This window comes from Pelodiscus sinensis, chromosome 32 (assembly GCF_049634645.1).
Source record: "Pelodiscus sinensis isolate JC-2024 chromosome 32, ASM4963464v1, whole genome shotgun sequence".
NCBI lineage: Eukaryota > Metazoa > Chordata > Testudines > Trionychidae > Pelodiscus > Pelodiscus sinensis.
This window is the reverse complement of record NC_134742.1, coordinates 12,752,111-12,779,552: the sequence shown is the minus strand read 5'-3', so window position 1 is coordinate 12,779,552 and position 27,442 is coordinate 12,752,111. Positions and strand designations below refer to the sequence as shown.

Below are 27,442 nucleotides of genomic sequence, written 5' to 3'. Positions count from 1 at the left end.
GCGTGTGGTGGGAGTTCCTTAGGTTGCAATTCCTGTGAGTGGCAGGAAAGTTGACATGACTCCCTTAGGGCCAGTTCTGGGCTCTTTTCCCTCTCTGCTTCCTTTTTCTTTGTAAATTTTCTTTCTTTCTTTCTTTGTAAACTTTCTTGCTTGCTTGCTTTGTAAATTTTCTTTTTCTTTCTTTGTAAATTTTCTTTCTTCCTTTCTTTGTACATTTTCTTGCTTGCTTGCTTGCTTTGTAAATTTTCTTTCTTCCTTTCTTTGTACATTTTCTTTTTCTTTCTTTGTACATTTTCTTCTTCTATCTTTCTTTGTACGTTTTCTTGCTTGCTTGCTTTGTAAATTTTCTTTTTCTTTCTTTGTAAATTTCCTTTCTTTCTTTCTTTCTTTCTTTGTACATTTTCTTTTTCTTTCTTTCTCCATCCCCCTCCCCCATCTGCTCATTCACTCCCACCCTCCCCGGGCTCCAAATTAATGGGCTATGCTGACTCAGCACTGCCCTCCAGCGGGGATAGAATCATGGAATCATAAGACTGGAAGGGACCTCAAGAGGTCATCGAGTCCAGCCCCCCGCCCTCAAGGCAGGACCAAGCTCCGTCTCCGATGTGCCAGGGTTGTGGAGCAGAGCGAAGGCAGAAGGACCTCTCTGCCCAGATGCCCACAGGGCACAGATGCATGGACTGTGCATGTGCTAGGAGCAGGTGGGTGCATTGACACAGGCGAGGGAGGGGGGCAGTCACTGCGGGGGCCTTCGCTCCCCCCCCATAGCTACTCAGAACTGAGGCTCACTGGCCCGGAGCGATCCACGGCCCAGCGAGCTGTCACTGGGGGGAGCCGACCCCTGTGCCCTCAGAGCGGCTGTACCAGCTCGTCCTGGGCATGGCGCCCCCAGTGCCGGCTGGGCCCGGCCACAGGCACCCGTGGGTGTTGCTGTCTGATTGCAGCTGCCCCTGGAATTCCCTGCTGCCCCCAGGGCTCCCTCTGCACTGGGTGAGGCCTGGATCCTCTGCCCCATGGCAGGGATGGGGGGGGGATTAGATTTTTCTCCAGCAGGGCGAAGAGAGGGATGGACAGAGAGGTATTGAATTGGGGTGGGGTCCTGTATCCTCCTCCTTCAGCCCCTCCCGTCCCTGCGCTGGGCCCCGGGTGAGTCAGTGCGGGGTGGGCACCCCCCACTCCTCCCACCTGTGCTGGGTTCTGGGGTCACCCCCAGGGAGACAGGGGGGCAAACGCTTCCCCAGTCTAATGTGATATTTCAGGTCTGGGGCCTGCCTAGCCAGGGGGAGCAGGGAGGAGACACCCGGCCCAGGTTCCTGAGGGGCTGCAGCATTAGGGGTTCGTGGCAGTAACGCTGAGGGACTGAGCTTCCACGGGGCCACTGCTCCCTCCCTCAGACCTGGTCTATGCTGGCAATTTACTGCCCAGGGATGTGAAGCCTGCACACACACACACACACACACACACACACACACACACACACCCCACTCGAGCGCAAGTTCCTGCGCTGAAAAGCACCCGAGCAAAGAGCCACCCAGAGTGATGTCCAGGGTGCAGGGGACTCCCACAGAGCTGGTGCTGTGGCCACAGGGTCATTCCAAAGCATTGTTTGGCCTCCCTAAGGCGGCCTCGTGAAAGCCAGGGGCTGTGAGTTAGCCAGGCAGGAAAGTCTGCAATGTGAGACCACCCTGTGTGTTTTGCTGGCAGCCGCTTCGCTCTCAGAGACGTGCTGCCTGGAGCCCCTGGGATTATACACAGTGCTGGGTTTCCTCCGTGCACACCCAACTGTAGATCACTTGTAAGATGGAACAGGCACCCGCTTCCTAAGCAACACACGGCGGTTGCGTCAAGACTGGCAAGTTTTTCCACAAAAGCAGCTGCGTGTGGGAGCCGCCCCGGAAGGTCGCTCCGTGAGACTCCGCCAACCAGAGACTGGAGCCCACAGCAACAGGCCCACGCAGGAGGAACGCAGGAACTGGACAGACCCGGCTGGAAGGGGAGAGCCGGCTGAAGAGGCAGGAAAGGGCCATGGATTGGGGACCCACACACTTAAGTGACCCGTTGGGTTCAGAGCAGATAAGCGTAGGTTTGTTTTCCATCCTGCTGGCCCCAGGAGATACCAGATTAGAAAGGGGGTTGTCAGAGTTTCCTATTTGTGGCTATTTGGGAGCTTGGCCTTTTCTCTAGGACATGAGTCAGGCCCGTTTCATTGTCTCCTTTCCCTCGAACAGGAAGGAGAGGCAGTGTTTCTAAAAAGTGAAAGCGGATGTTTTGATGGCAGCGGAGCAGTGTTTCATCACATCAGCTGGGGAGCTGGCCGCTTTGACTCCAAGGAGCATTCAGGTACCTCCCCCCACCCCACACTGGGCTAGAGCTACCAGTGGGTCCAGCGCTCCAGCCCCTGTCCTCCTACCTCTGGCGCCTAGCTGCACATGCTAGGGAGTTTTGCTCCACACAGCCACTGGAACGGGGTTGAGGATCTGGCTCAAAAATACGCTCAGGTTTGCTCTACCCGACCCTTTCACAACGCACCTGTTGCAGCAAGACTGAGGAACTGAAACAATACCCCCTGACCTGTGTCTGCAGCACAGTCGGATCCTTCAGCACTGGGAACACTGGCCTCTCCCACTTGAGCTAATGAAGTGACTCCAAGAGAGGGCAGCAGTAGCGGGTTATTATCCTGTAGCAGACCAGCTTCTGGGATTGGGAATGTAACTCCCATTCCAATAACAGGGTTTGAAACCAGAACCATTTGCTCTCAACGCAGCTGTTTCCACCCCTTGAGTGGAAGAATGAAACCCACAAGATAGCAGCAGCAGTAGGCTGTTATCCTCAAGCCAGGGGGTAAAGAATGTAACAATCGCTCTACCAGCACAGATCCAGCAGGGTTTAAACTTGCAGGTTTAAACCAGGGACCTTTCTATATGAGAAAGCATGGAGTGGTACTAATTGAGCTAATGGAAATAAAAAAACAGATTAACGTGCAGAAGTAATAAGTTGTTATCCTCTAGTGCTACTAAAGGAGGATGAAGACACAGTCAAGCAGTGGTTCACCATGTTGTGCTGAGATGCTTCCCTAGGAAACTGATTGGCTACGTCTAGACTGCATCCCTTTTCCGTAAAAGGGATGCAAATTAGACACAGCGCAATTGCAAATGAAGCGGGAATTTAAATCCCCCCTGCTTCATTAGCATAAAAATGGCTGCCGCTTTTTTCCGGCTCGGAGCTTTGCCAGAAAAAAGCGCCAGTCTAAACGCGGATCTTTCGGAAAATAAACTAAAGCACTTTTTGCAGAAAAGCATCCGTGGCCAATCTAGACGCGCTTTTCCACAAAAAAGCCCTGATCGCCATTTTCGCGATCTGGGCTTTTTTGCGGAAAACAACTCTGCTGTCCACACTGGCCCTTTTGCGCAAAAGTTTTTTGGAAAAAGACTTTTGCCCAAACGGGAGCAGCATAGTATTTCCGCAAAAGCACTGACAATCTTACATGAGATCGTCAGTGCTTTTGCGGAAATTCAAGCGGCCAGTGTAGACAGCTGGCAAGTTTTTCTGCAAAAGCAGATGATTTTGCGGAAAAACTTGCCAGTCTGGACACAGCCTCCCTGTGCACCTGAAAACCCTGTCCCCAACTCCCTGTTGTGTTGGGCCCCCTGCAGACCCAGAGTTCAGAGGTGTATCTTCAGAATGTGGAAGGAAACAGGCCTTCACTCTGTGTTTGTAAGTAACAAGTAGTCAGAGACACTTTATTCGAGCAATATTGCAAGGGAAGAAGCTGCTGTTAGGCAGATCGTCAAATACAAAACAATTAGAAGCCAATATATATACTGTCTGTTTATATATAATAACAATGAACAATTATTCTCCTTTCCATAACAATTCCCTTCAGAGGTCACCTTATCTCAAGGTCTTCATTAGAGTCAGCATTCTATCCTTATCTCAAGCACAAGAGAGACGAGAGGCGAAAACAGCATCTCTCACAGTACTCTGCGTTGTTAGGTCTCAGAGTTAGCATGAGTTAGGCCAACCAAAAGGTCAAAATGGCTACATACAAATCCCTTGGCTTCCACAAGAGGTCACCTCCTCTTGGGGGGAACGAGGGGGAGTATGGTTTGGTAAAGAGGCATTTTATTCATTCCGCTGATCAATCATCTGCCTGCTCGCTACTCTCTGGCGCCCCCTGCTGACCATCGGTCAACCGCCAGCTGCTTGCTCGCTGCTCTCTGGCGCCCCCTGCTGGCCATCGGTCACTCGCCAGCTGCTTGCTCGCTACTCTCTGGCGCCCCCTGCTGGCCATTGGTCAACCGCCAGCTGCCTGCTTGCTGTTCTCTGGCGCCCCCTGCTGGCCATCGGTCAACCGCCAGCTGCTTGCTCGCTACTCTCTGGCGCCCCCTGCTGCCCATTGGTCACTCGCCAGCTGCCTGCTCGCTACTCTCTGGCGCCTCCTGCTGGCCAATGGTCACTCATCAGCTGCTTGCTCGCTACTCTCTGGCGCCCCCTGCTGGCCATCGGTCACCTGCCAGCTGCCTGCTCGCTGCTCTCTGGTGCCCCCTGCTGGCCATTGGTCACTCATCAGCTGCCTGCTCGCTGCTCTCTGGCGCCCCCTGCTGGCCAATGGTCACTCGCCAGCCGCCTGCTTGCTGCTCTCTGGCGCCCCCTGCTGTCAATTGGTCACCTGCCAGCTGCCTGCTCGCTGCTCTCTGGCGCCCCCTGCTGGCCAATGGTCACTCATCGGTCAACCGCCAGCTGCTTGCTCGCTACTCTCTGGCGCCCCCTGCTGGCCATTGGTCAACCGCCAGCTGCCTGCTTGCTGTTCTCTGGCGCCCCCTGCTGGCCATCGGTCAACCGCCAGCTGCTTGCTCGCTACTCTCTGGCGCCCCCTGCTGGCCATTGGTCACCCGCCAGCTGCCTGCTCGCTACTCTCTGGCGCCTCCTGCTGGCCAATGGTCACTCATCAGCTGCTTGCTCGCTACTCTCTGGCGCCCCCTGCTGCCCATTGGTCACTCGCCAGCTGCCTGCTCGCTACTCTCTGGCGCCCCCTGCTGGCCATCGGTCACTCATCAGCTGCTTGCTCGCTACTCTCTGGCGCCCCCTGCTGGCCAATGGTCACTCATCAGCTGCTTGCTCGCTACTCTCTGGCGCCTCCTGCTGGCCAATGGTCACTCATCAGCTGCCTGCTCGCTACTCTCTGGCGCCCCCTGCTGGCCATCGGTCACTCATCAGCTGCTTGCTCGCTACTCTCTGGCGCCTCCTGCTGGCCAATGGTCACTCATCAGCTGCTTGCTCGCTACTCTCTGGCGCCCCCTGCTGGCCATCGGTCACTCGCCAGCTGCCTGCTCGCTACTCTCTGGCGCCCCCTGCTGGCCATCGGTCACTCGCCAGCTGCCTGATCGCTACTCTCTGGCGCCCCCTGCTGGCCATCGGTCACTCGCCAGCTGCCTGATCGCTACTCTCTGGCGCCCCCTGCTGCCCATTGGTCACTCGCCAGCTGCCTGATTGCTACTCTCTGGCGCCCCCTGCTGGCCAATGGTCACTCGCCAGCTGCCTGCTCGCTGCTCTCTGGCGCCCCCTGCTGGCCATTGGTCACTCGCCAGCTGCCTGCTCGCTGCTCTCTGGCGCCCCCTGCTGGCCAATGGTCACTCGCCAGCCACCTGCTCGCTGCTCTCTGGCGCCCCCTGCTGGCCAATGATCACTCATCAGCTGCCTGCTCGCTACTCTCTGGCGCCCCCTGCTGCCCATTGGTCACCCGCCAGCCGCCTGCTCGCTGCTCTCTGGCGCCTCCTGCTGGCCAATGATCACTCATCAGCTGCCTGCTCGCTGCTCTCTGGTGCCCCCTGCTGGACATTGGTCACTTGCAATCTCCCTGCCCTGTTTAGGATCACCTGATCCCACCTGGGGCAGGGACTGTCCCTCACTGTGTCTGTGCAGTCCTTGGCACAATGGGGCCCTGATCTCCGCTGGGGCAGGGACTGTCTCTCGCTGTGTCTCTGTGCAGCGCCCGGCATAAGAGGGCCTTGACATCAGTCAGGACAGGAACACACACAAACACTAAATTTGGCTTCCAGAGAAAACAAACCTCACCTTGCTACGGAAGCGGGTGCCTGTTCCACCTTCCAAGTGACCTCCAGCTGGGTGTGCACTGAGGAAACCCCACATTGTCCATCTCCCCAGTCAGCTCCAGGAAGCACGTCTCTAAGAGCGATGTGGCTGCCAGCCTAGGACACAGGGCGGGTTCTCACAGTGCAAACATTCCTGCAGGGCTGACTCACAGCCCCTGGCTCTCATCAGGCTGCCCTGCTAAGGCCAAAAGTTATTTAAAGTAACAGTGTAACCAGCTCTGTGTGAGTCACCTGCACCCGGGGCATGGCTCCTAGCACCGCCCTCAGAAACACGCTGAGAAGTTGTTCAGTGGGATCCTCTCTGGGTTACTGCTCCCAGCTGCCTCCTTTAGCAGGATGTCCGGCCAGCACAGCCTGGGAAGAAGAAAACAGCAGGAAGGGCTAGGATTTTGCCCCAGCAGCAGGTTCAGCTAGTCCAGCATCCTTCACACACCATGACACTGGCTGAATCTCACCCCCCTGCTGATGGGTTAGGGATGGCTCTGAGCCAGCCCCCATGGCCTCACAATCTTACCAGGTGTTTCTCCTCTCAGCACCCCTGGGAGGCAGGGCTGGAGGCACAGACCTGCCCAGATCACTCAGCAAATCCAGGGTAGAGAACTGAAATCACAGAGCAGCCCCCTAACCATCCTCCCTCTGCCCCGGCTGGGCTGTGGAAGGAGAGCCAGGCATGTGTCGGTGCCGGTCTAGAATCAGTCTGTGTGGCCCAGCTCCGGCTAGGATCTTTAGGGGAGCCTGGACTACCCTGCTTTGGCAATGCCCGGTGATGTCTGTCTTGTCCAAAGTGCAGATTTACGGCCCGCTCAAGTTTGATGTAACAAAGCGCACAGAAAGGGCCCAAGAGTCAGGAATTGTTTTGCATAACAATGCAGATTAAGCCTGGTACGGGAGACCACAGGACAAGAGGCCTTGGACTGGTACTTGTTTCTGATACACAAAAAGTACAGATGCAACCACAGAACTGTCAACTGCGCCCATAGCAGCAACATCCTGAGCAGCAGCACACACCCCAACTTAGGGGCATTGGGCATCTGACGTATCCTACACAATACGTCATCAATCGGTCAATAGTATTAGAATGACCAAGTCTCTCTCTGCTATAAATTGTGCTTAGTAACAATAATTGGTGGGAGGGAACGGGCAGGATCAACCCACACGTCTTGATTGATGTCACTAGAAGCGATTAGGCCCTTCACACCGGCTATGTCCGTGGTGGTGTTCCGACACGTGGGAAAAGACGGAACCACGACCTCTTGCCTGGCGCTGTAGGTAGTGTACGGATGAAGGCAAAGGAGCCCAGGGTCGGCTGGGAACCAGACACCTGGGAACCCTAGCAGAGAGCCAGGCACTAGATGAAGGTTCAGGTGTAGCAACAATGTCTATTTTAGTTAGTATTGGGTATAAGACTACAAGTATGATGTATAATTCCATGTATAATCAGGGGTGGCCCATGAGCCTAGGCAGCGCCCAGTGATTAGGTCATGGCCATTGACAGCTGTGCAGGCGGGGGCGCCGATCACGCCTTCCGCTTGGGGTGCCAGCTGCCGCAGCCGGCCTCAGGTCGCTCCTGTGTATAATGAAACAAAAGACAGGACTATGCAGCACTTTAAAGACTAACAAGATGGTTTATTAGGTGATGAGTTTTCGTGGGCCAGACCCACTTTTTCAGATCAAATCAAAGTGGCTGTGTCTAGACTGGCCAGTTTTTCCGGAAAATCAGCCACTTTTCCGGAAAAACTTGCCAGCTGTCTACACTGGCCGCTTGAATTTCCGCAAGAGCACTGACGATCTCATGTAAGATTGTCAGTGTTCTTGCGGAAATACTATGCTGCTCCCGTTCGGGCAAAAGTCGGGCCAGTGTAGACAGCTCAGATTTGTTTTCCGCAAAAAAGCCCCGATCGCGAAAATGGTGATCGGGGCTTTTTTGCGGAAAAGCGCGTCTAGATTGGCCACGGACGCTTTTCCACAAAAAGTGCTTTTGCAGAAAAGCGTCTGTGCCAATCTAGATGCTCTTTTCCGAAAATGCTTTTAACGGAAAACTTTTCTGTTAAAAGCATTTCCGGAAAATCATGCCAGTCTAGATGTAGCCCGTGGGTCTGGCCCACGAACGCTCATCACCTAATAAACCATCTTGTTCGTCTTTAAAGTGCTACACAGTCCTGTCTTTTGTTTCAGCAAGACCAGACTAACACAGCCACATCTCTGTTCCTATTCTCCATGTCTAATGACTTGCTTATACATTCTGTCATTTCTATTTCTCTCTGTCTCCCATGATGAGGTAATGTTACTGCAAGGCCTTGCTCCCTGTTACGTATTGCAAATTAAGTTGCACCCCTTGTAGCTACTGATCTTGTCTGAAACTCTGTACACTTGTGTGGTGTGAGTGGAGGGGGGGTGTGAGCGAAAGCCAGACCAGATGCCCAGGTGATAAGAAGAGGTGGGAACTTGGACACATCCATTGTGCCTTGAGCCTGAATTGAATTGGCAGCATGGCCGAACCCTGGAGACAGGCAGAGACCTCTCCGGGAGTGAGACAACACGCTGGGACCCCTGGCAATCACCGTCAAAGGAACAGAAATGGCCACCTCCGAAGGGCAGATGAGGGCAGCATGACGCTGCAAAACCCATAGACTCCGAGGGGAACTGACATGGATAAGAAGGAACACTCTGGCCGTGGGACTCTGGGTTCAGTCCAACAAGCCAAGCCTCAGAGGACCCCGACTCCTCGCTCAGCCAGCCTGGCCTGGCCAATAGGATGGACATGAGCCACCGTGGCCTGGTATCTATGCACCAACTGCAGGTTGTGTGTGTGCACTCACATGCTACAGATCGTGTGTGCATGCTGCAGGTAGTGTGTGTGTGCTGCAGGTCGTGTGTGTGCATGTGTGTGTCTGTGTATGTGTGTGTGCATGCGCGTGTGTGCGCTGCAGGTCGTGTGTGCGCGTGCTGCAGGTTGTGTGTCTGTGTGTGTGTGTGCGCGCACACATGCTACAGATCATGTGTGCATGCTGCAGGTAGTGTGTGTATGTGTGTGCATGTGTGTGTGCTACAGGTCGTGTGTGTGCGTATTCTGCTGGTCATGTGTGCGTGCTACAGGTCGTGTGTGTGCGTTTGTGTGTGTGTGTATGTGTGTGCATGCGCGTGTGTGTGCTGCAGGTCGCGTGTCTGTGTGTGTGTATGTGCATGCACATGCTACAGACCATGTGTGTGTGTGTTTGTGCTGCAGGTCATGCATGTGTGTGTGTGTGTGTGTGCTGCAGGTCGTGTGTGTGCATATTCTGCTTGTCATGTGTGTGTGCTGCAGGTCGTGTGTGTGTGTGTATGTGTGTGCGGGGGTGCACGCGCATGTGTGTGCAGCAGGCAGGAGCAGCCCGAGGCCGGCTCTAGCAGCTGGCGCCCCAGACAGAAGGCGTGATTGGCGCCCCCGCCTACACGGCTGTCAATGGCCATGACGTTATCATCGGACGCCCGGGGCTGGCGGTGCCCTCTCCCGTCCCCAGAGGGTGTTCAAGGGCCTGGAGACAATGAAAGGGGCCTGGCTCACGTCCCAGAGAAAAGGCCAAGCTCTCACACACCTGCCAATAGGAAACCCTCACACTCAGGCAGGATGGACACAGGATTCTGGGCCGGCTGTTCCCTGCGTCTCTTATGTGTGTGGGTCCCACATCCACGGCCCTTTCCTGCCTCCTCAGCCGGCTCTCCCCTTCTAGCCGGGTCTGTCCCATCCCACGTTCCTCCTACGTGGGCCCCTTGCCGCGGGCTCCAGTCTCTGGCCGACCGAGTCGCACGGAGCGACCTTCCGGGGTGGCTCCCACACGCGTGTGGCTGTCGGCTCGTGCAGCCCCAGGGCTCCTGGCAGGCCTCACAGCCCGGCAGCGAGGTGAGGGACATGCTGCAGGTGGAGCTGGGGCCAGAGGGGGGACGGGACTTGGGCGTTACAAAGCCGAGTGTCGCCTCCCCCAAATGACAGGTGCCTAGAAATGTCACTGGGACCCCCCCAAGCCTGGGTCAGGCACCTCGGTTTCCTGGATAATGCATGGGGAGGGGGAGAGGAATACGCCCGAATGGGACCCGCAGCAGCCAGCCCAGTAGGTGAAGAGCCACCTAAGCCAGCCCCTAGGAGATGCGGAGTCGGGGGGTGTCCTCAGCCCTGCTCTCCTCACAGAGTTCAGTGTCTACACGGGCGACCAGGAGGCACCTCTCTGTGCTGGCACCCCACAGCTGGGAGCCCCTCTCCGGGCGTCAGGTGCCCCTGGTGCTCACCGAGGAGGTGGGGGGTTCCCCGTCAAATTCTCCTCTGGCTGATTTAAAGACTGTGTCTCCCACTCCCACTCCCAATAACTGGCCTGTGAAGTGGGCCAGAGATGGTGAGTGAGTGACTCTTGAGCCCCAGTGTGAGGCCGGACAGCGAGGCAGGAGTCCAATTGGGGATGTCAAGAAGGAGAAATTAGGTTGGGGTCTAGACAGGGCGCTTCATTGGCAGAACCAGAATAGGACATTAGGACTCAGCTGTTGCGATTGAGGTGCCTCAGTTTCCCCACTCATAAAACGGGGATACTGAAAGGCTGGCATGCGCACAGAACCCTGGGTAGTCAGGCGCTGAACAGACACAGAGCTCGCACATTTATAGGTGGGGAAACTGAGGCACGGCACAAGGAAAGAGGTTACAGGTGGTCATGCCAGGAACAGAATCCACCTTTCCTGGCTTCTTCTCTTGCTGCACAGGGACTAGACTGAGAACTCAAATTCCCTCATTTCTCCAGTCATTGCGCCATGCTAGTTCAGAGGAAGGGGGCCACATGGCTATACAAAACCCCCCGTTTGAACACATCAACACCAGGCAGGTTCGCTCGGCAGCTCTTAGTCCCCTCGCAGCACGACAGCGGCTTTCTGGCAAATCCATCTGAATTCGGCGCTGCAGGTATCCGCGTAGATCTGCTTCCCTTTTACCACGCCACAGCCGTCATGGGCATCCGGGCCCCAGACCGTGAACCTGCAGAGCAAAGGGGAAAGGCAGCGAGGGATCCATTAGAGCAGTGGTGCCCAAACTTTTCGGATTTTTTATAAACTCTCACACCCCTTCCCCCCCCCCCCCCCCCCCATAGCAGCAAAACTTGCAAAAAAAAAAAAAAAAAAGGGTTTGCCCTTTTAAGAGCGGCCATTTTGAAATCTGCCCCAGCCAGCGTTAGCTGCGCGTGTTCCAGTGGGCTCTTTCTTGATGGGGTGATTGATGGGTGGAGGGGGAGGGCTGGGTCACCTCAAGCCCCCCCCCCCGTGGAATTTCTTCACTCTCCCCCAGTTTGGGAACCATTAGAGAGACCCTCCTCTTGCAGGAATGGAATGCTGGGAAGAGGGCCTTGAGTTAGGATGTCTCTGCAGCCAATGCTCTCTCTCATGTTTCCATGTGTGTGTGGAATAAATTTTGTTCTATGCGCAGAGGCATGTGTGGATGTGCACCACCACACTGCTAGCAGTGGGCACTCTGCTGACTGACTGGGTGGAGTTTGAATCTCTTCTGGGCAGCTGCCCACATGCTCAGCTTACAGGGAACACGGTCAGCATCCATCTTCCCACAGTCAGGAGTCTCCAAGGAGGGCAGATCCTGCCCTGGGAGTTTTGTCTGGATCATTTCACCCCTGCTTTCTGCTTGTGGCCAGTTTTCCTTCTTGCTCCCTGCTGATTCAACAACACTGACCCCCAGCGATGAAAGTAACTTCACATGTCTGACAGGCACTGGCCTATTGCAACCTGGGTCCTTGCCAGCTCTTTCAATAGCTCGCTGCTGGCTTTCCCTACAGCTCAGCTCGCTGTTTCTGGAGCTGCGTCCCCCCTCCTCCCCCGGCGCCCTGGCTAACTTTCACCTCCGTTGACACCCACATCCAGAAAAGGATTTCAGTGCCTCGCTCCCGCAGGGCTCCGTCTACACTGGCATGATTTTGCGCAAGAACTCTTTTGCGGAAGAGTTCTTGTGCAAAAACTCTTCCACAAGAGCGCGTCTACACTGGCACGTGCCTTTGCACAAGAGATTTGCTTTTGCGCAAGAGCATCCCTGCCAGTGCAGATGCTCTCTTGCGCAAGAAAGCTCTGATGGCCATTTTAACCATCGGACTTTCTTGCGCAAGAAATTCATGTTGCCTGTCTACACTGGCCTCTTGCGCAAGAACAGTTGTGCACGAGGGCTTATCCCTGAGCGGGAGAGTCAGAGTTCTTGCACAAGAAGCCCTGATTTCTTACATTAAAATGGCAGCGTTCTTGCACAAGAACTCGTGGCCCGTGAAGACAGGCAGTAAGTTTGGCACAAAAGCGGCTGCTTTTGTGCAAGATCGCACCAATGTAGACACATGGAATTCAATGACAATGCGAGCGCCTTGAACTGATCTTTATACACCCTCTGCCGCCTGTGATTCTTGTTGGCTGCTCTGTCATTGTGAGGTTAGGACTCACCAGCCTGTTACATCGCATATAATTGTTTTACGCTCCACGGGAGACAGTGGCAGGCTTAGAGACCGATTAGCAAGGTTACCAACCCACAGAAATTTCATTTATGGACAAAATGGGAAAACTGTACGGACAGACACATTTTTTTAAACAGACATCATTTTTATACCCTATGAAGACGACATGAATGGCCAAAAGTGAAGAGTTATCGTTGTCATTCATACACCACAAGAGCAATATGAGGTTCAAATAAACAACTAAAACATCCAATTTCCACTGCTCCGTAGTAAAATGGCTGAAGCAGCCCAGAAGAAATTTAATTGCTGTAGAATAATTGCTGTGCTTTGAAATTTTATTGCGCTTTTACAAAATTTATGGACACCTAAATTTTTTTACGGACTTTAATATCTAATTTTGGCTATTTTTTGACATACTGTCCGTAAATTTACTGACGGTTGGTGACCCTACAGATTAGTAGCCCTTCCTCTACTGATGATCAATCCATGTGAGACCCATCGGACCCTAACACTAGTGTTAAGGGTGTGAGTGTGCATGTAACTTGTGCACAGGCCTGTGTAGAATTTCTATGCGCTTGGGTATTCATAGCCTTAATTAAACTTGAAAACCAGACAGACCTAATGATAGAGTGGAAGAATGAGTGGAGTGGCAAGGGTGAATAAAAAAAGTTATTTACTTGTTCCCATAATATAAGAACTAGAGGACACCAAATGAAATTAATGGGTAGCAGGTTTAAAACTAATAAAAGAAAAGTTCTTCATGCAGCATAGTCAACCTGTGGAACTCCTTGCCAGAGGAAGCTATGAAGGCTAGGACTATAACAGAGTTTAAAAAAGAGCTATATAAATTCATGGAGGTTAGGTCTATAAAAGGCTGTTAGCCAGGGGGTAGGAATGGTGCTCCCAGCCTCTGTTTGTCAGAGGCTGGAGAGGGATGGCAGGAGACAAATTGCTTGATCATTGTCTTCAGTCCACCCTCTGTGGGGCACCTGGTGCTGGCCACTGTCGGCAGACAGGCTACTGGGCTAGATGGACCTTTGGTCTGACCCAGTACGGCCGTTCTTATGTTATTAATGGCTTCTTATGTCCCTTATGAAACTCCTGCTAGTACATCTCAGAATGATGTTTGCTTTTTTTTTTTTTTTTTTTTGCAACAGTGAGACACCGTTGATGCCTGTTCAGCTTTGGACCCACTCTCCCCTCATCCCTGTCTGCAGGACTCCCTCCTGAAGAGTCATTTCCCGTTTTGTACGCTTGCAGCGGATTGTCCCTTCCTAACAAATCCACACACGTGCAAGAAAAATACGTCGCAATTCCAGTGAGTCGTCAGGCAACACTTACAGCGTTCGGTTTAGAGGGGAGCCGTCCACCCAGCTCCAGGTATTGGTACGGGCCGTGAAGTTCAAGCCGATCCAAAAGTGGCCTGTGCCTTTCGTAAGACTCTGTATGAAATCCTACGGAGTGTAAGACAAATGTTTGGGTGACCCTCACACGGTTTTATTCCCTCTTCATATACAGAGACCCCACCCCTCTGTCTCCCCATGAGGCCTATGAGGGGGCGTCTACACAGCTGTGTGATTTCGGAATATACTGGCATTATTTTGAAACCACAAAGTCTGCATCTAGACTGGCATGATTTTGCGCAAATACTTTTAACGGAAAAGTTTTCCTGTTAAAAATATTTGTGCAAAAGAGCGTCTACACTAGCATGGTGTCAAGTATCAGAGGGGTAGCCGTGTTAGTCTGAATCTGAAAAAGCGACGAGGAGTCCTGTGGCACCTTATAGACTAACTGAAGTGTAGGAGCATAAGCTTTCGTGGGCAAAGACCCACTTCGTCAGATGCATGCATCCTACACTTCAGTTAGTCTATAAGGTGCCACAGGACTCCTCGTCGCTTTTACACTAGCATGGATGCTTTTGCACAAAAGACATCTTTCGCGCAAAAGCATCCGTGCCAGTGTAGATGCTCTCTTGCGCAAGAAAGCTCTGATGGCCATGTTAGCCATCGGGCTTTCTTGCACAAGAAATTAACATGGCTGTGCAAGAATACTTGCGCAAGAGGGTTTATCCCTGAGCGGGAGCGTCGGAGTATTTGCGCAAGAACCACTGATTTCATACATTAGAACGTCAGTGTTCTTGCGCAAATTCTCGCGGCCAGTGTAGACAGGCAGCAAGATTTTGCGCAAAAGCGGCCGCTTTCGTGCAAAATCTTGCCAATGTAGACACAGCCAAAGTGAGCGTCTACATGGCAGGCCATTTTTTCGAAATAACAGCAGGCTGGGGGACGTCTTACTCTGACTCCAGTAACCCTCACTGCACAAGGAGGACGGGACGTCGGAGGAAGAGCGTTCTCCTTTCGACTTCCTGCCGTGCAGACCGCCCCAAAAGCCGAATTTGGCTATTTCGACGGCAGCGACGCAATTGACGTCGCTGAAGTTGCGCGCCTTGATTTGGCTTTTGCCCTGCAGTGTAGACATGCCCTGAGCAACCCAAAACATGCCAAGAAAATATATTCTGACCCTATGGGACCAGAATATGGGAACCTCTCTTTGCAACACGGAAGAAAAGACCCGTTTCCTTGATAGTCGCTGGGTGGTAAAGGAGTCAAAAAGCTCCATTGATTCATGCCAGCTGGAGATCGATCCCTCTGACTCGAGGGGTGCTACACTGAATTGGATCCGTCGGGGGAATCAATTGCCCCGGCATATTGCCCTTCACCATCTCCTCTTGATCCTGGATCACAAGCATCTGGGAATTCTTCTGCTTGCAGGCTTGGCGGCTCTCGTTCCAGAACTGGCTCTCGTTCGAACCCCAGTAGCACTTGGCTCGGTTCTCCCACCAGTCCTTGGGACACAATATGCATCCGGTGCCCCCTGGAAGGAAAACAGAGACGTCCGGGAACTCACAGAAAGCCGGTATCGGTTTTTTCCCCCAAGCCGTTCCATAGCTGGAGCCGGCAAGGAGCCGGGAACAGCCAGGCAGGCACCCCTAGCTGTCTCCAGGGCTGGAGCAGGCATCAGCTGGAGGTAGGAAGAATAAGGCAGCTACTGAAGAAAGGGCCAGTAAGGAGGCTGCCAGTGGCATACTGGCTAAGCTGTCAGCCTCTAGACCCACGTCTGCCAACCTATGGGCGGGACCCAAATATGAGTCGCCATTACATTTCAAAAGGGCTGCAGATGGCTCTAAAAGAGCAATTCACACATTTTTTTGAATTGCCCTGGGTCACCAAGTCTTCCTGAATTGTCACAATGGGTCCCCATCTGGAAAAGGTTGGGAACTGCTGCTCTAGACTTTGAGATTGTGGGTTTGAGTCCTGCCTACCCCAGTCTAAGAGCAGCCATGAAACCCTAGCAAGGTGCCAAAGATATCAGCATGGAGCACCCTGCCCCAGCAACAGGAGCAGAAGAGAGGTCCTCCAAGCAGGCTAGAGTGGCGGCCTCTGTGGTAGCCAATCAGGATGCAACAGGCCAATATAAAAGAAGCTGGTAGCTCAGGGCCTACCAGGCAAATCTAAGGGATGGCTGGGAGAACAGCAGCGATTCAGGATCTAGCCACCTTGCCCAAAAATTTCCACCTGATTTTATCCTGTGCAGGAAGGGTGGGCTCTGTCTAGACTGGCCACTTTTTCCGGAAAATCGGCCGCTTTTCTGGAAAAACTTGCCAGCTGTCTACACTGGCCACTTGAATTTCCGCAAAAGCACTGACGATCACATGTAAGATTGTCAGTGTTTTTGCGGAAATACTACGCTGCTCCCATTCGGGCAAAAGTCTTTTTCCGAAAAACTTTTGCGCAAAAGGGCCAGTGTAGACAGCAGAGATTTGTTTTCTGAAAAAAAGCCCCGATCGCGAAAATGGCGATCGGGGCTTTTTTGCGGAAAAGCGCGTCTAGATTGGCCACGGACGCTTTTCCGCAAAAAGTACTTTTGCGGAAAAGCGTCCTGCCAATCTAGATGCTCTTTTCCGAAAATGCTTTTAACGGAAAACTTTAAAACGTTAAAAGCATTTCCGGAAAATCATGCCAGTGTAGACGTAGCCGTGGAGTTTATTTTCCCCCCTCTTTTCTTTTAGCCAAAGGGATTTCATCCAAACTGCCTCCCCCCAACTACAAACCCTGTATAATAAGATCAAGTTTGATCACAGTCAAGCACAGGAGCTGCATCTAGACTGGCAAGATTTTGCGCAAAAGCAAGCACTTTTGCGCAAAATCTTGCCACCCGTCTACACTGGCCGCGAGTATTTGTGCAGGAACATTGACTTTGTACTGTACAAAATCAGTGCTTCTTGTGCAAATCCTCTGATGCTTCCGCTCAGGGATAAGCCCTCTTGCGCACGTATTCTTGTTCAAGTGGGCCAGTGTAGACAGCCACGTTAATTTCTTGTGCAAGAAAGCCCAATGGCTAAAATAGTGATAGAACTGTAGCCATGTTAAAATGGCCATCATAGCTTTCTTGCTCAAGAAAGCGTCTACATTGTGCTTTTGCGAGAAAGCATCCGTGCCAGTGTAGATGCTCTTTTGCGCAAATCCTTTTAACGGAAAAACTTTTCCGTTAAAAGTGTTTGCGCAAAATCATGCCAGTCTAGACGCAGCCAGGGAGTTTCATCATAGAGGAGAAATATGTGAGTGTCTGCAAACTGGCATGAACGCTGCCTGACTTTAGTGATAGAAATGTAGCCGTGTTAGTCTGGGATAGTTGAAGCAAAAGTTGTATCCTTTGGTATATATGGTTGTGACTACTTTCTTCCACTATTTGATGTGAGGAAGTGGGTCTGGCCCACGAAAGCTCATCATCCAATAAACCATCTTGTTAGTCTTTAAAGTGCTACATTGTCCTGCATTTTGCCTGGCTTTAGGGCACTCTGTAGAGTGAGAATTACCCCCTGGGACCACTAGGGGTCGCTGCTGCTCTTACGTAGGTGCCTGCTGGCTCTGTGTGGAATATAAGACATTAGTATGTTCTGCGGGATAGTGGGTGGTGAGGGAAGGGTGGATGGGAAATCAGGACGCTGAGGCTGATAGTTCCCGGGGGGCCATGGGGAGAGGCCAGTGCTCCAGCTCAGCCTGATTGGCAGGCTAATGAGGGACTCAGGAGGCCACAGGAGTCCCATCCTCCCCGGGAGCTGGTTTACCTGGGTCCGACAGAGTGGGGCAGAGTTAAGGAGAAAGCAGAGGTTTGAGCTGAGCTGGGGAGCAGAGCCGGGCCAGGCAGAGAGCAGCAGGGACATGGCACAGGGAGCAGGTCCGTGCTGCAGCCAGAGAGCCTGAGGGGTCAGAGAAGCCACCCAGGGAGATGGAGGCATGGACGAGGGGGCGGGGATGGAGCTGTCTGGAGCTGGGTGCAGTGAGCAGCCGGAGAGTTTGAAGGGGGCTGAGGGAAATGGCCTAGGGAAGGGAGACAGCACCAGCCAAGAGACTTTGCAGGCCAGATCCCAATGGGAGAGGTTGGGGAAGGGCTGATTTTGGGGAGATGGGCCCTGCCCCTTGGAGCCTAAAAGTGCCAGAGCAATTGTCAGACCCACAGCATACAGGTTTCTGTAAAGGGAAATCCTGTCTTACTAATCTATTAGAGTTCTTTGAAGGGGTTAACAAACATGCAGACACAGGAGATCCAGCAGATATTTCTTAGATTTATCAGAAAGCCTTAGACGAGGTCCCTCGCCAAAGTCTCTTGTGTAAATTACACGGCCATGGGATAAGAGGGAAGGTCCTTTCTTGGACTGAGAACTGGTTAAAAGACAGGAAACAAAGGGTAGGAATAAATGGTAAATTTTCAGAATGGAGAGGGGTAACTAGTGGTGTACCCCAAGGGTCAGTCTTAGGACCAATCCTGTTCAACTTTTATTCAGAAATGATCTGGAGAAAGGGGTAAACAGTGAGGTGGTAAAGTTTGCGGATGATACTAAACTGTTTAGGATAGTCAAGACAGAAGCAGACCGTGAAGAACTTCAAAAAGATCTCACCAAGCTGAGTGATTGGGCAACAAAATGGCAAATGAAATGTAATGTGGATAAGTGTAAAGTAATGCACATTGGAAAAAATAACCCCAACTATATGTACAATATGATGGGGGTTAATTTGGCTACGACAAATCAGGAAAGATCTTGGAGTTATCGTGGACAGTTCTCTGAAAACTTCCACGCAGTGTGCAGCGGCGGTCAAAAAGGCAAATAGGATGCTAGGAATTATTAAGAAAGGGATAGAAAATAAGACACAGAATATCTTACTGCCCCTGTATAAAACTATGGTACGCCCACATCTTGAATACTGTGTACAGATGTGGTCTCCTCACCTCAAAAAAGATATTTTGGCTTTGGAAAGGGTTCAGAAAAGGGCAACTAAAATGATTAGGGGTTTCGAACGGGTTCCATATGAAGAGAGGCTAAAGCGATTGGGACTTGTCAGTTTAGAAAAGAGGAGACTGAGGGGGGATATGATAGAGGTCTATAAAATCATGAGTGGTGTGCAGAAGGCGAATAAAGAAAAGTTATTTATTAGTTCCCGTAATAGAAGAACTAGGGGACACCAAATGAAATTAATAGGTAGCAGGTTTAAAACTAATAAAAGAAAGTTCTTCTTCACAAAGTGCATAATCAACCCGTGGAACTCCTTGCCAAAGGAGGCTGTGAAGGCTAGGACTATAACAGAGTTTAAAGAGAAGCTAGATAATTTCGTGGAGGTTAGGTCCATAAAAGGCTATTTGCTAAGGGATAGAAATGGTGTCCCTGGCCTCTGTTTGTCAGAGGCTGGAGACGGATGGCAGGAGACAAATCGCTGATCATTGTCTTCAGTCCACCCCCTCTGGGGCACCTGGTGCTGGCCACTGTCGGCAGACAGGCTACTGGGCTAGATGAACCTTTGGTCTGACCCAGTATGGTCATTCTTACGTTCTTGTTATCCCTGTGGCCCAGCCAGGGCCTGGGAGATGTGAGGCAGCTGGGGCAGAGACTGTCTCTCGCTGCGTCTGTGCAGTGCCCGGCACAATGGGGCCCTGATCTCAGCTGGGGCTGGGACTGTCTGGGCCTGTAGGTATTACTATTCTGGACATAGCGAATGAGAATCCCCACCCTGAAAGCTCAGTTGAAATAGATCCTTAAACCTATTGTACAGATGGGAAAACTGAGGCCCAGAGGCAGTGTTGTAGCCAGGCTGGGACAGAGGGGCTATGACAGAGCCAGGCACTGTGATCTCGAGTCCCATTGTGAACAGTGAGTATTTTCCAGCAGACGTTAACAGATGGGCTGTTCGCACCCTCCCAGAACTCCCCCACTCCCGTGGTTCCCAGGTTCCGAACCCGACATGGAAGCTGGTTCAGAGACAGCCTGCGCTGTGGTTACCTGCTGGGCTGCTCTGGGCCAGGTCACACAGACTCTGCATGAGCTGAGACATGGAGGCCTCCTGCCGATGGTTGCTTTCGGAGCTGCAGCGGGTCCCGCCGGCCCGGAAACCTACCAAACAGCACCGGCACACAGCTCGTGAGGATCCTCTGAGGAGCCAGGCCCCGTTCCATCGCACAGGGAGCTGGTCCGAGAGAAAGAGGATGAATCTGGCCTCGGTTCCTCCTTGGCCTGCCCTTTGGGGCAGCCTTTACGCTAATGCAGATAGTTTAATTATTATTTTAATGGAATCCTAGAACACTGAAACTGGCAGGGACCTCGAGAGGTCATTGGGTCCAGTCTCCTGCTCTCATGGCAGGACCCAGCACCATCTAGACCATCCCTGACAGGTGTCTGTCCAACCTGCTCTTCAATATCTCCAGAGACGGAAATTCCACAACCTCCCTGGGTAATTTATTCCAGAGTTTCACCACCTTGACAGGCAGGAAGTTTGTTCTAATATCCAACCTAAACCTCCCTTGCTGCAATTTTAAGCCCATTGCTTCTTGTCCTGTCCTCAGAGGCCAAGGAGAACAATTTTTCTTCCTCCTTCTTGTGACACCCTTTTAGATACTTGAAAACCGCAATCATGTCCCCTCTCAGTCTTCTCCTTTCCAAACTAAACAAGCCCACTTCCTTCAGTCTTCCCTCACAGCTCATGTTTTCCAGGCCTTTCATCATTCTTGTTGCTCTTCCCTGGACTTTCTCCAATTTCTCCACATCTTCCTTGAAATGTGGTGCCCAGAACTGGACACAATCCTCCAACTGAGGCCTAATCGGTGCAGAATAGAGCAGAACGACTTCTCGTGTCTTGCTCACAGCACTCCCGTTCATGCCTCCCAGAATCATGTGTGCTTTTTTTGCAACAGCATCACACTTGTGGTCCACCCTGACCCCTAGATCCCTTTCTGCGGGAATCCTTCCTAGACAGTCGTTTCCCATTCTGTGTGTGTGAAACGGATTCGATAAATAAAAAACCCTCGTTTTCCCATCATCTTCCCTTCCTCCTCCTTTTTGCCCCTTTTTCTGCTTTCCTGTTTTTGCCACGAATCAAGGCTGGTCGATGGAGAAAATGGGAGAAACATTTTCAAATTATTCATTAAAAACCTCCAGAGCATGAGGAAAAGATGTCGTGAAAGCCTTCGGCAGAAAAAACAAACAAACAAAAAGTTAGGGTTGAGTTTTTAAAACAATCAGAAGGAAGAAAATGCCAGCTGCTGTAGTCAGTAATGTGTTTCCCATGCCCCTGAAGCGAGAGGGGGACTGGCGGCTGGACAACAGGGAATCAGACCCATTGAGCTGAGCCGGGTCTGAAGAACACAGCAAACACCGGGCCCCGTGAATGTGCCCCACCGGAGCACATGAACCGCGGCTAACGGGGGAGTCAGAGAAACTTGCCACTGCGGGCAAAACGCCAGCTTCTCATTTCTCCGGTATTCTGAGCGGTGGGTATGAGAGGAAGGGGAAGCTAAGCTCTGAGTTTCCGGCCCTCCCCTGCCTGCCTGCCTACTCTCCAGAGGGCTAGCGCCACATGCTGCCCACCCCCCCGTGTTGGGGGGCGGGGCTGCACGTGGACTGGAGGGGTGGGGCGGAGGCTGCCCGAGTTTTAGGTGGGCAGGGAAGCTTGGAGCTGCCTGTTCTCTGGTGGGGCCTGGGGCTGCCTGTGCTCAGGGGTGGGGGGCACAGGGAAGGCTGGGGCCATGAGACACCCATACTCTGGAGGGGCGGGTGTACTGAGGGTGGGAGCTGCCACTACAAGGGGGGCTTGGCTCTTACGGGGAGTAAGTTTGCCAGGTGTCCGGTATTGGCCCGGTACACGGCTCCTATCTGGTAAAAAACCCAGAAAATACCAGCCATGTAAAAATGTCCCGTATTTTGTTTTTCTCAGACGGAAAGCCATTGGGCCTTTTTTTTTTTTGGCTCAATAACTTTGGTGTGTCCCCCTTTTTTGCTCAACCAATTTTTTTCCTGCCATGAAAACAATCAGTTCCATACATACAAGATGGGAAGCGACTGTCTAGGAAGGAGCATGGTGGAAAGGGATCTAGGGGTCATAGTGGACCACAAGTTGAATATGAGTCAACAGTGTGATGCTGTTGCAAAAAAAGCAAATAGGATTCTAGGTTGTATCAACAGGTGTGTTGTAAGCAAAACTCGTGAAGTCATTCTGCCGCTCTACTCTGCACTAGTTAGGCCTCAGCTGGAGTACTGTGTCCAGTTCTGGGCGCCACATTTCAAGAAAGATGTGGAGAAATTGGAAAGGGTCCAGAGAAGAGCGACAAGAATGATTAAAGGTCTAGAGAACATGACCTATGAAGCCAGGCTTCACGAACTGGGCTTGTTTAGTTTGGAAAAAAGAAGATGAAGGGGGGACATGATAGCGGTTTTCAAATATCTAAAAGGGTGTCACAAGGAGGAAGGATAAAATTTGTTCCTCCTGGTTTCTGAGGACAGGACAAGGAGTAATGGGCTTAAAGTGCAGCAGGGGAGGTTTAGATTGGACATTAGGAAAAAATTCCTAACTGTCGGGGTGGTCAAACACTGGAATAAATTGCCAAGGGAGGTGGTGGAATCTCCCTCTCTGGAGATATTTAAGAACAGGTTAGATAGACATCTGTCAGGGATGGTGTAGACGGAGCTTGGTCCTGCCTTGAGGGCGGGGGGCTGGACTCGATGACCTCTTGAGGTCCCTTCCAGTCCTATTATTCTATGATCGGTATTTTTTGTGACAGTATCGGGCAACCCTAAAGGGAGGGCGTGGACGGCAGGGGTCTTGGGAAGCAGGGCTGAGGGCTTACCTCCCCCAGCCCTAAATTCACCCCGAGCTCTGCCCCTTCTGCCAAGGCCCCGCCCCTACGGGAGCCAAGCCCCTCCCCTGAAGTACAGGCCAAAGTCCGGGGAGGGCAGGCCCATGGGGGCAGTTTGGCTCCACCCCCAGTACATCTTCAGTAGCCATTCTGGGGACGGAGTGTGGGCGGGGCCGGGCTGGCCGTGTCTTCCTCCACCTATTAAACCGACTGCCCCTGGCCATCCCCTGTAACCCTGCTCCAGCCCTTGCAATAGGCCCTGCGGTAAAAGGGCTGCAGACGTAAGACCCGTCTAGGCCTGTAGGCTGTCCCATACAGGTGAGCCCCAGAGGGCAGGTAAAGGGCAAATACAGCATCTGGCTTCAACACTGGGAGCAAAGAAGATCCAGAAAACGACAGCTCTGTCAGTCCAACTTTGGTACTCGGGGAGATGCTAGAGCAAATAATGAAGCAGTACGTTTGCAAGCCCCCGCTGGCCAGTTGGAGCCGCCCGGGGGGGTGCGTAAAGAATAAACCCTGGCAAATTTCCTTCTTCGTACCTCGGGGTGGGTGCAAACCCAGTGGAAACATCACGCTCAGAAGCGTCACGGTGGTTCACTCTCAAAAAAGGGGGGGTGGATCTGTGGGGTCCTGTGGGGTCTGTCCAAGGGAGGTAGCGGGATCCCCATCCTGGGAGGTGTTGAAGAACAGGTGGGAGCGGCCAGGGCCGTTCTAGATTTCCGTGGTGCTGCCTCTGCATTTGGACTCGGTCGTGCTGACTTTGCGAGCTCCCTCTCAGCCCAGCATCGCTGGGATGCTATAAAAACCCAACCGCGTGAAACCCGCTGGCAAAGTTCCCATCGGCTTTCATGTCACCTGGATTCCACCCCTGGCATGGGCCAAAACGATCTCCCAGCTACTTACCCCAGATGTTCTGAGCAATCACAGCCGCCGTCAGAAGGACACACACAGCTCCTAACATCACCACAGCAATTTTATAACCCACGAGGCTGGGAGGAGACCCTGCAGGATTCCATCAGGTGGGGAAACCATGTCAGAGAAGGATCAAAGGAGGCCCAGAGGGATTGCCAGTGAAACCTGCCACGCAGAGTCTGTCACTAATCCTAGCTTAGTCCCCGCAGCTCCCACATCAGGGCTACGTCTAGACTGGCATGATTTTCCGCAAATGCTTTTCACGGAAAAGTTTTTCCGTGAAAAGCATTTGCGGAAAAGAGCATCTAGATTGGCGGGACGCTTTTCCGCAAAAGCACTTTTTGTGGAAAAGCATCCATGCCAATCTAGATGCAGTTTTGCGCAAGAAAGCCCTGATCGCCATTTTCGCCATTGGGGCTTTTTTGCGCAAAACAATATCGTGTTGTCTACACTGGCCCTCTTGTGCAAAAGCATTTGCACAAGAGGGCTTTTGCCTGAACGGGAGCAGCATAGTATTTGCGCAAGAACACTGACAATCTTAGAATCATAGAATCATAGGACTGGAAGGGACCTCGAGAGGTCATCGAGTCCAGCCCCCCGCCCTCAAGGCAGGACCAAGCTCCGTCTACACCATCCCTGACAGATGTCTATCGAACCTGTTCTTAAATATCTCCAGAGAGGGAGATTCCACCACCTCCCTTGGCAATTTATTCCAGTGTTTGACCACCCCGACAGTTAGGAATTTTTTCCTAATGTCCAAGCTAAACCTCCCTTGCTGCACTTTAAGCCCATTACTCCTTGTCCTGTCCTCAGAAACCAAGAGGAACAAATTTTCTCCTTCCTCCTTGTGACACCCTTTTAGATCTTACATGAGATCGTCAGAGCTCTTGCAGAAATTCAAGCGGCCAGTGTAGACAGCTGACAAATTTTTCTGTAAAAGCAGCTGCTTTTGCAGAAAAACTTGCCAGTCTAGATGCAGCCCAGTTGTGCTGGGTGCTGCACAGACACAGCGAGAGACAGTCCCTGCCCAGACGATCACATATATAATTAAACAAGGGAAACAAAGGCACAGAGACTTGCTCAACTTGATTAGCAGGAATCCAACCCAACACCCCCTGGCTTTACCCTACCCTACTACAGAGATATTTCTATTTTATCTCTTTAAATATTGATTTATATTTAAGACAGTTCAACCAACAGTTCTTACCAACATTTTTTTCCAGTTAGCATCAGCAGAACCAACGGATAATACAATTAAACAGCTCAGGCTGCGTCTAGATTGGCAAGTTTTTCCGCAAAAGCAGTTGCTTTTGCGGAAAAACTTGCCAGCTGTCTACACTGGCCACTTGAATTTGCGCAAGAACACTGATGATCTCATGTAAGATTGTCAGTGTTCTTGCACAAATACTATGCTGCTCCCATTCAGGAAAAAGCCCTCTTGCGTAAATATATTTGCACAAGAGGGCCAGTGTAGACAGGTAAAAACTGTTTTGCGCAAAAAAGCCCTGATGGCGAAAATGGCGATCGGGGCTTTCTTGTGCAAAACCGCGTCTAGATTGGCACAGATGCTTTTCCGCAAAACGTGCTTTGGCGCAAAAGCATCCGTGCCAATCTAGACGCTCTTTTCCGCAAATGCTTTTAACGGAAAAACTTTTCCGTTAAAAGCATTTGCGGAAAATCATGCCAGTCTAGACGTAGCCCTCAGTGTTTATTCCCTCCTTGTCTCTCCAGGTAGGAGCGTAGGACTGTTCCAAAAATGTTGTAGTCATGTCAGACCATTCAAATCCCTTTTTTAATGATTATATATGAGAGGAAACTAGGAAACACCAAACAGGAGTTTGCAGAGCTAACAGTGTCAAATCAGCAAGAGTCTTTAAATAGAGCCGAAGCAGGAACAATCTGTGCAAGTATATGTTAGCCTGTGGATAACCATGATTTTAAGGGCACTGTTAAGAAAGATAAGGACATTTCTGAGAGGCTGAAATAGAGCCAAAGCAGGAACAATCTATGCAAGATAAGTTAGTCTGCAGGTAACCATGATTTTAAAGGAGCAATTAAGGAAGATAAATGCATTTCTGAGAAGCTAAATTTCTTTCTTGGCAACAGTTTTCATAGCAAAGGGTGTGAGGTAGAGTCCTATCTTAGTTCTGCTCTTTTCTGGTAACAACCTCACAACCTCAGCTGCCAGAATAGGAAATTGGCCGTTAAAAAATAACAAGTCACAAAATCACTCAGCCACAATTGAAAATGTTAGCCACAAATCCCCCCCCTCCCCCCGAGCATTTTGTTCTGTTTCACACCAAATTCCTCCATCGAAATCTGCTGACCTGCCCAAACCACGACTGGAGGAAAGAAACAACAAATGGTCTGGTAGCACTTTATGAACTAACAAAACATGTCGATGGGATCATGAGCTTTCCCACTTCTTCAGATGACTGGAGTTTTGAGTTTAGGATATGCAGACCCAAAATAAATAGGAGAGCAGGGTGGGAAGGAGGAAAGAAAGGAGCGGGGTGGTAGACAGGGAACTAAAGTGGGTCTGTAAGTATAGGGTAGTGATAGAAATGTAGCCGTGTTAGTCCGGTGTAGCTGAAACAAAAAACAGGAGTATGTAGCACTTTAAAGACTAACAAGATGGTTTATTAGGTGATGAGCTTTCGTGGGCCAGACCCACTTCCTCAGATCAAATAGTGGAAGAAAATAGTCACAGCCATAGATACCAAAGGATACAATTTAAAAAAAAAAAGTGAAGATTGGGTGGTTAAAACAAAGCAGATAAGAGTCAAAGTCAATTGATAGTATCCTTGCTGACAGCTCTTTGTGTAGATTCCTGTGTCAGCCAGGATACTATCAACTGACTTTGATTCTTACCTGCTTCTTTTTAACTACCCAATCTTCAGCTATGTACTGATTCTCTCTAGCTCCCTGTCTCCTACCCGACTCCTTTCTTTCTTCTCCCCTCCCGCTTCTCTCCTATTTATTTTGGGTCTGCATGTCCTAAACTCAAAACTCCAGTCATCTGAAGAAGTGGGCTGTGCCTACGAAAGCTCCAGTCCCATCGACATGTTTTGTTGGTCGATAAAGTGCTACCAGACCATGTGTTGTTTTTTGCTATACAGATGAACTCAGCTACCCCCTGGAACTGGAGGAAAGAAGTTTTGCAGAACAAAACATGTTTTTGGTCTTCGCATTTCTGATGCCGTTTTGTTTAAACGGCAAGCGTTTTGGGGTGGAGGTGTCAAAATATTTGCCCCCAGAATTCCACATGGGAAGCGCAGGGGTGTTTTTTTTCCAAGGAAATCCTGGTTTTGCTGGCGCGAATACAGCCAGGTTCGGCTCATGCCTTCCCTGAAACTGACAGGGCAGAGGGGGTTACTGTGTGGAAGGTAGAGGTGGGTTTAAAGCACCATACCTTGTCTCCGGGGTGGCGGGGTCGGGTTTACTTTCTTGACCTGGGGAGTCATGAACATGTAACCGAATTCGTCTTCCATCTTCTGATGGCTCTGCCGGGCTTAGGGTCTCACAGAGGACATGCCGAGGAGCCGGGGTAGATTCAGGCTGGCCTCCACTGCAGAGGAAGTACTGTACTTCAGAGGAAATACTGACTCCACCCCGAGCATCAAGTGCAAAACCACCTCCTGGTGAACCAGATGTGACCACAGAGCCAGGGACTGTGCAGGGTCCTGAGGGTTGTCAAATATTCCCAAGCTGGGGGAACCCCTGATACCTGTTGGGAATAAGCTCCGGAGAGCTGTGCCTATTGACTCCAGTGGGCTGTGGCTG

The 27,442-nt window shown here is 51.5% G+C and overlaps 1 protein-coding gene and 1 long non-coding RNA gene across 4 annotated transcripts; one reads left to right on the top strand and one right to left on the bottom strand.

Annotated features, from left to right (window-relative positions):
• Window positions 1–1,455: 1,455 nt before the first annotated feature.
• Window positions 1,456–15,471, top strand: LOC102443847 (uncharacterized). 3 transcript variants are annotated; one of them, XR_012898558.1, is made up of 4 exons: window positions 1,456–2,079; window positions 2,229–2,340; window positions 13,726–13,948; window positions 15,340–15,471. It is a non-coding gene; the product is annotated as an uncharacterized LOC102443847 (long non-coding RNA). The 3 variants fall into 3 exon arrangements; XR_012898557.1 differs by having other exon boundaries at window positions 1,456–2,083; XR_003091641.2 differs by having other exon boundaries at window positions 1,456–2,340.
• On the bottom strand, window positions 10,531–27,356 carry LOC102443604 (killer cell lectin-like receptor subfamily F member 1). Its single transcript, XM_025191008.2, has 6 exons — window positions 27,072–27,356; window positions 23,651–23,749; window positions 19,902–20,012; window positions 15,288–15,442; window positions 13,910–14,022; window positions 10,531–11,106 (listed from the first exon to the last, which is right to left on the bottom strand). The coding sequence occupies exons 1-6, from the start codon at window positions 27,148–27,150 to the stop codon at window positions 10,974–10,976; spliced, it is 690 nt and encodes a 229-aa protein (XP_025046793.2). The 5' UTR covers window positions 27,151–27,356; the 3' UTR covers window positions 10,531–10,973.
• Between the last annotated feature and the right edge of the window lie 86 nt (window positions 27,357–27,442).

Excerpts from the sequence above, each read along its gene's own strand:
- LOC102443604 (XM_025191008.2), bottom strand. The coding sequence starts at position 27,150 with ATGGAAGACGAATTCGGTTACATGTTCATGACTCCCCAGGTCAAGAAA. Across the intron at positions 23,750-27,071 it reads CCCGCCACCCCGGAGACAAG|GGTCTCCTCCCAGCCTCGTG; the intron begins GTATGGTGCTTT and ends GGAATCCTGCAG. Across the intron at positions 14,023-15,287 it reads TCCAGGATCAAGAGGAGATG|GATTTCATACAGAGTCTTAC; the intron begins GTGAAGGGCAAT and ends TACACTCCGTAG.